The sequence below is a fragment of the Acanthaster planci genome, linkage group LG04, assembly GCF_054643075.1.
Source record: "Acanthaster planci isolate LZ-2023a linkage group LG04, COTS_SCS, whole genome shotgun sequence".
Taxonomy (NCBI): domain Eukaryota; kingdom Metazoa; phylum Echinodermata; class Asteroidea; order Valvatida; family Acanthasteridae; genus Acanthaster; species Acanthaster planci.
Window position 1 is genome coordinate 20,262,921 of NC_141780.1, and position 13,120 is coordinate 20,276,040.

The 13,120-nt window shown below is 42.7% G+C and overlaps 1 protein-coding gene across 2 annotated transcripts in view; it reads right to left on the reverse strand.

Annotated features, from left to right (window-relative positions):
• LOC110986911 (serine/threonine-protein kinase A-Raf-like) overlaps window positions 1-13,120 on the reverse strand; it is a 45,817-nt gene that overhangs the window by 9,513 nt on the left and 23,184 nt on the right. The window contains exons 3-11 of one of the 2 annotated variants that reach the window (XM_022249212.2): window positions 11,475-11,801; window positions 10,420-10,572; window positions 9,992-10,048; window positions 9,558-9,709; window positions 7,673-7,844; window positions 7,084-7,126; window positions 4,355-4,492; window positions 1,277-1,437; window positions 662-773 (exon numbers count right to left, since the gene is read on the reverse strand). In XM_022249212.2, the coding sequence (XP_022104904.2) occupies window positions 662-773; window positions 1,277-1,437; window positions 4,355-4,492; window positions 7,084-7,126; window positions 7,673-7,844; window positions 9,558-9,709; window positions 9,992-10,048; window positions 10,420-10,572; window positions 11,475-11,801 (1,315 nt within the window). The remainder of the gene's footprint in view (window positions 1-661; window positions 774-1,276; window positions 1,438-4,354; window positions 4,493-7,083; window positions 7,127-7,672; window positions 7,845-9,557; window positions 9,710-9,991; window positions 10,049-10,419; window positions 10,573-11,474; window positions 11,802-13,120) is intronic. The other variant, XM_022249213.2, reaches the window with a different exon arrangement.

The following is a 13,120-nucleotide window of genomic DNA, read 5'->3' on the forward strand; positions in this document are numbered from 1 at the left end:
ACAGTTAGGTGTGTATTTAACTCACGATACCGAGACAAAATATCAAGATTACAGGGTATTGAGACCTGAAAAGACTGGGTCTGGAAACTGACAGCGCAATACAACTACTCAATACACGTGTTTTATCAGGATGTTTAAAACAGTCTGCCGATCTAAATCCTCCTGTGGAGCTGCAAAGTAAAGAGCTATTGTTATGACTAATCCACCAGACCGCGGAAGTCTATGATGCCGTAATGCGATGAGCTGTCCATTGATTACTGGAAGCTGCAGAGTGCAAGGTGTACTCGACCTCAACGGTTTGGCCAGCCTCGCTCAAGCGTTCGTCTGTTCAATGTTGACCGTCCGTGAGGCTTACCGTTTACAAAGCGTTCGACACTTTCAAAAGCGTTTGTATTTTGACCTCACGCCTAACTGGTTTCTTTTTGTTTGTGGATTCTTGTGAGGGCAAGGAACCCCTCAACGCTAAGAAAGAAGTAGGACAGAGACTGCCGACAGGAGGGGGGGAAGGAACAGGTACGGCACCCACCTGCAGGCTCAGCAGGCTTGTGCACTTTCAGACAAGAATAAGTCGCCTACTTCAGAGAGTGTGCATACTGACCAAAGCACAGTGCCCACTACAGCACTATCCACTGTTCCCCTGCCAAGTCCACGATGTACTTACCGTGCCAGTGCCCCTTGAACACGGTTCCAAATGATCCCGATCCTATCCGTGGGCCAATCTGGATCTCTTCAGTGGGGATCTCCCAGTCGTCATTCGAATCCCTCCTTTGCCTCTGCGGAACACACCCCCCAAAAGAGAAAAGAAGCATCAAGCACAGATCTTCCTGTTTATTTAAATCCTAATTACACCATCACAGACCCCTTACTAATGAAAAAACAAAAAACTTGAGTGAACACTGACCCAAACCTTCCAAAATCCTTCAAAATTTATTGAAGCCACCAGTCGCCAGCTTGTGGCTTCGTGTGTCTCCTATAAAGACGTGCTACTCTAGCCATAGACATGTTATTTCTAGCCATAGACATGTTATTTCTAGCCATCAACTTCTCCAAGGACAGATATTTTATGAAAATCCAACTGATAAAAGGTTCAGCTCCATTTTTTCCTGCTGTGTTTCCATGCAGGGGGTCAGTTTTTCTCTAGAAAAAAGTACTCTCCTTTGGTGAGAAACTTATTGAGTGTACCATTTGTCAGTGATGTGATGTTTAAAGAACTTCCTCCACTTGGCCCAACTAACCACTTTTAGCCCAGGAATTGAATTTCTGCTTTGTAACTTACAGGCTTTTTGATTTTAGTGTCTTCGGCTGAGCTGGTGGAACTGTTGGGACCTCGGTTCTTCCAGCGATCTCGGTGTGTGGGTGAGGCTTGGTTACTGGTGACAATTCTATTTGGACTGTGAACCTCTGAGTTGGGTAGACTGGAGGCTAGATTAGACATCACTGCATGGAGGGACGGTGGGGAAAAAAAAGATAACACCAAAAAAAAAAACACACACAGAACTTTACAATGGATTTTGGATGAGGCAGGCAGGTTCAGAACAGAGTGACTACCCACTGCCAGTTCTCTTTTTCAGGCCTATAATTTGGAATTAAATTATGCATATTTGAATCGAGGGGACAAGACTGTTGGGGAAATGTTCTTGTCTAGACAGCATCTCACCAGAAGCCATGATGGGTAAAAAGGCCAGAGAAGATCAATGCAATGAATGACACCAGAAAGACCACAAAGGGAGCCATTAAGGGAATTCAAAGATATGGATGACTGTTGTCAGACTGTATCTTGCGATGAGAAAAAGTTTGACCAGAAATCGACAAGACTGCGGATCGATAGTCATAACCTTGGAACCACATCTGCAGTTTAGTTTCTCAAATTAGCGTAACAGAATCAAAAGCTGCCGATATGGAGAAACGGTAAATTCATTTCATCAAATTTCCACTGCTTGTTCCTCATGAACTCTATGTATGAAGGCCAACAAGGCTAGTACAACTGTGAATGGGAAGACATTTTTATGTAAAGCAGAATACAAGTTATGTAAAAAATGAAATCATGCAGCCTGTTTACATGCATCTATTGTGCAAACACATGTAGAACAGTCACAAGAAGAACACTGCTTCATCCAGGGACTAGAATTAGGGGATTTAGGTCACACGGGGAACATGCAGCTGATTGCTTGAACTTTACATTTTGCAAGACGTTTATTTTAGACAGCATTTTTCGACAGGCCATGACCAGAACAACCAAATCCGACAAATATTCACACATACTTCTTCCATGGTATTGCGGACGATGCATCTGTGGCAGAAACAAGTACTAGCAGCATAAATTTGTTTCGGGCCACACAAAGTCACCACAATCCAGCCCAAAAGTTCCTTACAAATGACCATACCACCCTAAAAATGGGACCGACCAGGAAACAATACCAGCCAACACAGAATAAAAGAAACTACAGTGGACTTTTTAAACCAGTGAAGAGACAATACATAAGACACATTATGATCAACTTGTCCACATTAACAAAAATTGAAAATGTACGTGTAAATTTTTTTTTAGTCTTAGTTTCCAACACACTTGTGCTAGACATGGATATACCCAACAGGTTTTGCCGCATCGAATTGTTTTTTTTTTTTGTAATCCAACACTGCTTTGTCATGGCAAGAGACTTTGCGGACCCAATGTACCAGAGAGATATCTTGGACTTGTGCCAACATGTCATGACTGGCAAGGGTCACAGAGAATTGGCACTTCTTGTCAAATCACTCATTGCCTATTGTTTCGAGCCAAAATGACGATGCAGATTTGTGTTTTTCCATTTCCAGGTGGTGCACTGCCTAAAAAAAACTTGTTACTTTGAGGTAACATGTTTGAATTTCCATCCACACTGTCATGTATGCACCAGCCTGTTGGCCAATACCCATTTATGCTCTCGAGAGGCAAGTCAGGATAATGCCTCACACTCATACAAGTGTGTATTTGCCTGCAACTGGGGACCCCCTATTGTTCCTCTTTTGTTTATACTTTAACTTTTTTAGAAGACCACCCATATGTTTTGTACACAGTTGTCAATCGGGGACCCTCTGGCAATCGGGGACCTTATTGTCCTCTATTGTTCAAGGTCCCCAATTGAATGCAGAAACAAACCCACAGCCACCAGAAGGAGCCAGTGCCTCAGCTGGCAGTTACAGAGATCTGGCTGCACAATTAACAATTCTCTACAACTTCTTGCAAATTCCACTCAATTTGGACACATTTATGCCTTACCACATGTGGTAAATCTCTTTGGTGAGTTGATGAGACTCTAGGAAATGACCGACCTCATAAATTCACAGAGGGAAACTGTTGCCAAGTGAAATTGTGCACTTTTCTACACTACTTCCTCAACCACCCAAACCTTCAAATCTCTTTGAACACCAATCAAGACACTGGAAGGAATAGCACCCCCATGACTGTTTACAAATGTGGGTAATTCCCCAGATTAGGGGTCCATTTTTCTTTCGTGTCCCTGTCACATCTGACAGATGATTTTGTATAAGGTTCAAAATACATTTTCTAATTTCCAAAAGTGATGAATTAATGCAAAGGACCTGCCAAACAAATAACAGTTTGAAATCAATTCTGGTGATATTTCCATGTCAAATAACAAAGGTCAGATGAAACAGGCACACAAAAATGTCACACAGTTGGACCCCTAATGTCTGGAATTACCCACATACAAAAAACAGACTGGGACACACAGATTGAGACAGGTGAACATTACACTAGAGACGGACACAGGAACTGACAGACAGAACAGAGATGAGACAACATACGAATTGCGACAAGACAAGGAAAACCCACTAACACAGGCAGACGGCACAACAAAACCCAAAGGGATGGACCATGAGATGACAGATGGGAAAATCAATGCTGTGAAAAGACCAAACTCTAATACAGTAAGACTAGCAGAACAACTAAACCACGAGAGCAGACATGGATGACAAAATATGTAAAATACACTTTCTAGAAACACAACTTAATAGAAAGAAGACACGCTTGAAATTCTACATGTCCTAACTGATTCTACAGTTCTGTTGCTGTAAGTGGTTTGCAAATATTTCACATACAAAAATACAATAATCATCAACAACCCAACAACCCAAAAGTAATAATTTGTCAGATTAGCCATAATTCTTTCCCATCTCCAACCCCCCCCCCAAAAGCCCCGTTACAGCCCTATGTTTCCTTTCATTTCAGTTTTTGGGATGACTAGTGCAGCAGAGTGCAACTAACCAGACTGACATAGTGCCGATTTGTGACGAGTTATTCGGTAACAGCCCTGTGGTTATGTTAAAAGCATGAGGCGAAGCATGAAAGACTCACCAGGTAGTGCACTGGTTGGGCTGTAATCAAAGACATTATCACGCCCAGCGCTCACTATGGTAGGCGTGAAGCTTATTTGGCGCGGCCGGACCACACCAATCGCAGGGCTTACTGCGTGCGTGTGTCTGGCACCAAGATCTAGGAGGGGAGGGGGGGAAGGGAAGGGGAAGGTGAGAGAGGGGAGAAGGGGTTGGGGGAGGGAGATTGGCAAGAGAAGGAAAAAACAAAGGCAAGAGAGTGCAGGGGAAGGGGGGGGGAGGAAAATGACGAGAACAATCAGGCAACCAACACAGCATGTAAATGGAGAATGGGAAGGGGGGGGCAGGAAGCGAAGAGGGGCGAGATGCAAGACATTGATTAAGTGCACGGGGATAATGACAAAGAGAGGTTTACAATACAGTCTGCAGAAATCTCTGGAAGATTAAGGACAGAACGGCAATGAAAGAGACAACATCAACACTAGAAATTGATAGATAAACATATATGACGAGAATTGCAACCGTGAAACTGTTGAGAGTGGCAATGATGACAGTAATATTACTTCAACAGTGACAATGACAAATGACAACGCTGGCAACAATACAACTACATGTCTACAGTGATATTCAAAGACCTCTGTACTCATGATCACACATGTTGTTTTACGTGTGAGCTTTCCTGCGGAGTTCGGTGGACCACGGACCGCCACTGGTGCCATCACAAGGTGCACCCGTAAACAAGGTGTGTCATCATGAGTATGGAAGGCCACTGAGAAAATGACAGGGCTGAAGATGTCATTAATGATGATGGTACAGGTAAATGACCTTGGTGACGGTTGACAACAGATAATGACAAGGCCGATGACAGTGATTCTGGTGATTGCGATCACACCGACCATGACAACTACATGCAGGGCAGGGCTTTCTCTTTACTGACATTAACGTCAGTGCTCAGATTTATGACCTGACCATGAGCCCAATGACCGACGCATATCAAGCAACTCGGACAATTTTATCACTGCCTCAAGAAATCAAGACCATGATAAAAATGTAGATGGTGACACCGTTGTGACTGCACTATGAATCTTCAGTTGACGTGCTAACCAATGTATGCCAGGAAACATGACTGGCGCCACCCAAAATACAATGACAACCGTGACTCCTTTATGGTTTAAAAACAATGACTAAATGAACAAAAAACTATAAATCACAGTGACAACGCTACAAAAATAGAGTATCTCATCAATACCACTCCAGGACAAACTAAACAAACTTCAAACATAAAGAGCTTTGAAACCAGAAAACAAAGCGATCAAAAATGGTTCTACCGGTATCACCTGCAACAAATGAATTGGAAACTGACATCTCATGACAATGGTATGGGTTACTATACAAAGATAACATTCAGAATTTGTAGCATTTTGTATAAATTGTAAGTCAATGGATTAGTATCAGTGAGTATAATTCAGGAAATAAAAAAAGACATCCCGAACTTAAATTTTAAAAAAAAAAATCATGCAAGAAATCAATCATGTAAATGAAAGAGCAGATGTAATTCAGCACTGGACAGGCTGGGAGAATGAGGAACAAATGCGGTATTCTGAAATGTCACTACTGTTGTGCCCAACATGAAACTATAGTCCAAAATGTCAAATTATGAAGTCAGGTTTTGATTGCAATCATGAAATTTCAGGTTGAGTTCTTCCTTCTTCTGAAATGGCCTTCATACTGCCAAAAGTTAAAGGGACAAAAGATGTTGCTTACAACGCTTCTCAACTAATTTGAAGTTTGTATAAGTGTTTCAGACAGCTGTAGCACAAATATTCATTGAAAATCAACGAAAATAGTGTCATTCTCAGAATATCTGCACAGGAGGGAGGATGTAGTTGCAACACCAAAAACTATTCCCTGCTCTGATGAATTTTCTTTCACATGGCAAGGTTCTACCTTGAAGGGTGAACGTGGCAGGTGTCATCACACAAAATATCCTTTTGTTTTCTTCCTCTTTTTTTGTCAAAAATGGGAAGATCAGGGAGAAGGGTTCCCATGCAGAGAGAGGGGAGCTAGGAAGGTGGGTCAAGGTTACGGAAGCCAGAGATGTTTATAGAGAGAGTGCTGACATGAGCGTCTCAATTTTTTGGAACCAAAATGGGGGATTATGCATCGGTGCGTCTACATACAGAGTTATTAGCGCACAACAGCTGCACGCTGTACTTCGCACGTAATCAACAGCCATTTTGGTGCCCAAGTCTGAAGCTGGCTCTACTCTCTCTACGTACAGCTCTGATGGAAGCGCCCTGTGGTGGCTCAGCAAGCTGATATTTGTCCGTGCTTGGTAGTGATCGTGAAGTTTTAAACTTCCCGCAATTGGCCCGACTACAATCTAGAAGCATTATTACTGCTGATCATGCAACAAGCGGGCGGGGCTTTCTAGCACGCAAAACAACCCTCTTTATATTTTTATGACTGTCCACATGTGAGTTCTAATGCAGCATTTGTTGACGTGAACCCCAAAAATTAAAGAGGTCGAAAATTTGTATGGAATTTTTGGAAACAGAGGTTTGCTATTGTAAGAAAGTCACTTCAAACCAAACGAGTTCTGTAGGTTGAAAAAATGGCCTTGCAATAAGCAAACTGCTACTCTACATTATAAAATCCTTAATTAATGATAATGAATCTCTTCTAATGACAACCCGAAAAAAAAGGCAAATCCCCCATTCCCCCGAAAAAAACACACAACCACAATCCTACCTGCTGGGTTGCTTTTAAACACAAACTTGGTGTCGCTGAACCCCTAAAGCAAGAAAGCAAAAGGAAAGGAGAAACATTAGGAGACCTGAACTTTGGCGAAGAGGATTTAGATTAGGACCGAAGTGTAGCTACACCTGCATTCACTGTAAGGTCCTTTTTGGACTTGGAAAAATTCCCGCTATTACGCACACAGGGTGTATGGTTTCCAGCATTAACAATCGGTGTTGCAGTCAAGTTCTTTTCAAATACCAAGTTCACTGCCAAATATTGAACTAGTAAGGAGGAAATAAAACAGAAGAACATGGCCATTTGATGACACTGGCAACTGCACAAAGACCACTACAAAATAAACACAAGAATTCAGACACTCCCAAATTTACAAACAGTAAGTCTTAAGGTGTATATAAAAATTCCATCTTTTATTAAATTGTGATGGTCTAAAGTCACTTTGTTTTAAATTTCGTCCAACGGCCATGTCATCCCAGCTTTGTTCCCTCCTAGGCTGCAGATAATTGAGCTTGGAAGTGTTAAACACCACACTTCACAAAACTCCTCCCTGAGAATGGAACAGAGACGGTTCGGTAATCACCTCGGTGGTGGTGGTGATTGCATTGACGGCGTTGAAGCTGACGTTGGGCGCGGAGGTGGATCGCTCTCGGGGCAGTGTGGCCTTGGGGGTATCAGTCGTCCTGACTGGGGTGGTGGGAGAGTCCGGCTCTTCCTCGTCCACGTCATCCTCCTCTTCGTTCTTCATCAGAAGCCTTAGGGGAGGGAGGAAACGGATTTCTGCTGTAGTCGAGTATTTCACGTGTACCGGTACTGTAGTCAAGTCGCATCACAAGTACTTTCAGGGGACCAGTCATGAGTTTCATGGTAAACAGAGACAAAGTAGCTTTTGTCGTCGTTCATTTGAATAGCTGGTGACTTGGCTCAAGACCAGATGACTTGAGACGGACCTGTGACATACTTGTAGGGACTTGGGATGGACTCTGCTACAACAACAACAGTGTGGTACTTTTCACAAGTTCTAAGTACTCGCAAGTACTTTCACAGCTAACGAGGAAGTGAATACTAACAAAGGAGTGTATTTTTCTAAAACCGGGGGTATTATAATGTACAAAAAAAAAAAAAAAATCTGTGAAGTACTTAAGTGGGCGTAAAGTAATTGTGAAGAACAGTACTTTGGAGTACTCAATCTACTACAAGAAAACAACTGCTGTGAAACTGAACTCTCTTGGAGAGCAGCGCCCAATTAATGCAGATGGAATGGTGGTCGGTAATAAGGGATGGATACCGCGCGACCATCCCAGATCCTCCAGGGCCATCCTGGTGGTTTTAACGTATAAGAGATGGTCGATATTTGGATCACAGGTGGATTTTTTTACGGCTGAGCCATGAAATCAACAAGAAAAAGCAAAGGTCAAATCACAAACCCTTCATGAGAGATACGGATGAGCCATCAGGGCTTGAAATTAACGGGTGCAGGTAGCTAAAATGCGCCCGTTTGCCTCAGAAATGCACCCGTAAATCATACAGACGGGTGGAAGTACTTACACCCGTTTGATTACGTGTACCTGAACATGTTTACCGTTTGTTTTTTACTTCACTTCGGATCAGCCTTGTCATGGAACCGTAACACGGTAAAATTTTCTTTACGATGTCACCGAGCGCACGCCGCAGTCTCGCATGCGATGCATGCACACACATGAACGTACACACACATGAAAACCTGCGGCCATTGTCATAATTGTATGGAAACTGGCCCCTCGTGCGTAAATTCAAGCCACACGAGTGGATTCGGCTGAGGCTTTGGTTTTGCTGGTTCCAGTCATAGCTTGAACATGTAGTTTTGAACCATGATCCAAAATAGCTGGAACCAGCGAAACCAAAGTCTCAGCCTAATCGTCTTGGTTCAAAAATACTTGATTACTGCAGTTAGTTCCCTTTTATGTCTGCATGCATATGCACGTTAGAAAGGCCCAGTGCCCGACTTTTCGCGTAGCGTAGCGTCGCTAAGCACGTTTGAGACTCCAGTTGGTCGTGTACTCACTACTACTTGTACGTCGTGTGCAACTCGCAAAAATAACAACTCGATCGAGGCTTTAATATCTGCCAAAGTCTAAGCCGTAAGTTATCAGTGTCATTATTTAAACAAAAGCAACAGCGAGGACCAGGCTCTTTGCTTTTTTATCTTGAACATATGTATCTAATATTGTATGGGAGCTACTTGCTCTTGTAAAGTGAAATTCAGCTGTCTGGGGAGCAAGTACTTGCTCCCGTGATGATTAGCCCAATTTTGAGCCCTGAGCCATGGCAAAGGAATGCCTTTATCAAAGTGCAAGTGACTGGCTCATGGCTTCAGAGGTGATTGCTTTCCGCAGTGGCCGTCTGGTCAACTTTGTAAGATTGGATTGGACAACAGCGCTGGTTAGGGTTGATAAACCACAAATGAGTGACTTGTAAAGGAAACTTACATCTTGTACAGGTTCTCGGCCACGCATAGTGTGGGCACTTTGCTGGCGCACCGCTGGTGGAATTTGTAGCCACAGGTCTGACATCGGAAACCGTGGAATAGGAGCTTGTGACAGTTGTCACAGAACATCAGCGTGAAGAAAGTCTTCCTGACCTGCAAAGTTCAACCGTTGTAAAGTTGTAATTAAGAGCATTACCTGGCCAAAAATGACAAGATTTTGTTGCTTCCATAACTGATGGATACCAGCAATGTTAATCTTCAATGTATTACACAGCAAGGCTACTCTATGAACGCCAAGCCTGAATTGTGAATTTTTCCCCCCTGAACACCTTCGTTTTAACTTAAAAGTACCAGTAACTCAGAAAGTTTCAATAATTTCTCAAAGTCTCATATATTGCATACAACAAGAAGTTAAAGTTGGATGAAAACACTCACAAAATTGTGAGATATGCTGCGAGCTGTGGGGTACTGTTCCGACACCTCAACACAAATCTGTCAAAAAAAAAGAAAAAAGAACATCTTAATATTCCATGATGTCTTTGGGTATTACTTATTCCTGTACTCAATGATATTTCTGTTTTACCTTAAGCAACTACTGTCCATGCATAGCTGAAATCCAAGAGCAATGGTCCCGTATATTACTGAGTGCATAAATTAGTATAAATTAACAAAGAGCTTATTCCACTTGATATTTATGCAAAGTTGAACGACCTTAAAGAGTATTCCAGAAAATAAAAGTAGACGTTCAATGAACTTTGCGCTGCGAAATAGCTTAGACTTGACCAACTGAAAAAAACACCAGAAACATATTTTTTGTAAAATCTACAGTTACAGTTAAAGAATTTACATGAGGGTGAACTTACCTCTTGCCCTGCGAGATACATCATGTCGGTGTCCCAGGGGACAGGGTGCCTGGGGTTGCGTTTGAAGACATTGCACATATCCACGGTCAGCTCCCGCATTTTCATGGCTTTGGCTAGGGCATCCCGCAACGTGGTGCCTGGCTTGCAAAGTACCTGCAAAATGGCCGGCAACAAGATTATCGTGTAGCCTAAATTGAGACTGGCCTCTGGACGTGACAGCCCTAAAAGGTGTTACAAAACCAATTTGTCGTAATCTGCTGAGCATCAATCACTCAATAAGACTATGTTCATGAGCATGAGCTTAAGTCCCTTTGCAAATACCGCTACTCAGATGTCTTCTACAAGTAATTCATGTTCAAATCTGTAACCGAAAGTCTAATTATTCAGACTATGTTGACTTGTTTTGCTTCAGGCCTAAGTAACTTTACCACTGAACCATCTTTGTTTCAGGTAAAAATAACAACCAAATAGCATTTTACAGTTGTACATATACATGAATCAAATTTCACAAAAAAGCTTCCCAATAAAACAGTTAAGATGAGAATTGAAAGACTTTTAATTGCACAACTACGGGTTCTTAGTTCACTCAAGAACCACTGGTTGACTTAGTGGTACATGTAAGTCTGTCGCTTCATTTGCATCTGTACATGGGTACTGATGTGTGAACAATGGAAATGAAGTCAATCGCCATCATGGTAACCCGTCGGCTCGGCTCCCGGCTATGCACTTTAACATTATGAAGCTGTAGATAACCAGTGATGCGACCAAACCTCAATAGGCTGGTGCTCAACAGCTGACTTGACTAGTCCATCTGTCAGTGACTAGCATGCATTCAATTAGCATTAAATGAAGTATAGTCAAGCATAGTTCTCAATTGAATTTACCCTCTGTTATCAAAACAGATTTCTGGCAGGGCTTCCGAAAAGTGAGTTTAAAGTTCAACAATGACACATAGCTCTATTCCAGAACACATGAGAAACTAAACATCTATTTGATAATCCAGAAGTACATGTCCAAAACAAAATGATAGGCAAAACTAAATAAAAAACACTCACTGATGTTCTCTGCTTGTTAGGCAAATAGGCTCGCACGTATTTACTGACAGGTGGAGATGTTGGGATCTCCTTTGCAACGCCAGCGTCGTCACGGATGTGGGTCCGCACAGACCCCTCAAGCGGCCGGTAAGGGGTGTGCAGGACAGGCGCATGGCCGTCCTGGGCTGGAACCGTCTTGAGCGGATGTAGGGGGTAGTGGGGAGCCGGCTCTGGGTTGTAGGGGGAGGGGACCGGCGAGGGTGACTGCCGGCCATTGCTCATACACTCCTGCAGTTCCTGCTTGCGCACCTGGAGCTCGTTGAGTTTCTCGGTCAGCTCTTCATATTCCTGCATTGGGTCAACAACAAAAATTACGTAAAAGAGAAGGTACAGTTGTTTTCTCCCTGATGAATCGTCCATTGATCCCTGATTCTATAACACATCACACGTCATTTATATATATATCTACACTGGTTACCCTTTCATTACAGAATACATGTCCTTTTCAAATTTCTTCTGAGTTTACATCCCAACATGGCTCATCAACCTCCCTACCTTCAAGCCCAGTCCATAATTCAGGAAAACACAACAGCAAAGTGAATTTGAAGTTACGCTAGAAATACACTCAACGTTTGTGAATTTGCAGCAGGCCCCATTATAATTCTAACTTTTAAAGCATCTGTGCAGACACACTCATTTTCCCAAATCTTCACAGTGATCAGCACATTCAGAGTAACTGACCATGTAAATTTGCCGTTTGTTGTTTGTGTTACTTTATTATGTTAAAAGCACTAGCAGTAGGAGGCCTGTTATAAATTGAGGTACCCATGAAATCTGTTCTTCTTTTCCTTCATCAGTTTCTGCCAACACCTTCAAGTATGTGCACAACAAAGTGATACCGATTCAACATCTGCTCAGGCGTGAAAACTTCTGACAGATTTCCTGCTTCCCTTCCAAGAACTGCCACGCCAGGGGTCAGGGATCAAAGGCTGGATTCTGTGCATGCACATTCCTGCCAAGACTGCACACTGAGTCTGAAGCCATTTAACTAAGCACAGAATCTTCCCGAAGGAGTTCCTCCGGTCTTTGCAGATGAGGAAAACAGACGAATCATGTTTTTCCTGTTTCAACAAAAACTTAAGGGAATTTCCCCTTTGATTTCTGCTGAACCCATTTCACTGAATGATTACCCAATACCCTACTGAACATGTGGGAACCTACATACAGTTCATGTTCTCCCTTGCTTTTGCAGCCAAAACATTTTTTTTCGCTGAAGAATTACCTCTGGAAGTGCAACCTTTCATTGATGACTTGTCTAGTAACGGCAAATAAAACCATTGCCTTTGCATCTAACGATTATTCAGAATTGCTCTGGCAGTGTGCCAAGGGAATAACAGCACTGTTGTGATGGAAATAGCTGGATTCGCATCACAAAATGTGATACATTTGGCGCAAAAAGCGCGACAAACATGAAACTGATGTGCAATTTTGGCGAATGGAAATTTCTTTCGCGACGCGGATCGAAAACCAGCCCCCTACTAGCAATAGCAGCTTCACAGCAGAAACGAAATGTTTGACAAAACAAACTCACCCCTAGTTTCTTGCCCTAGTTTCACGCCGCACAAGGCCCACGGATCGTGGGAAACATGGCTGCTGCAATTTGGTGG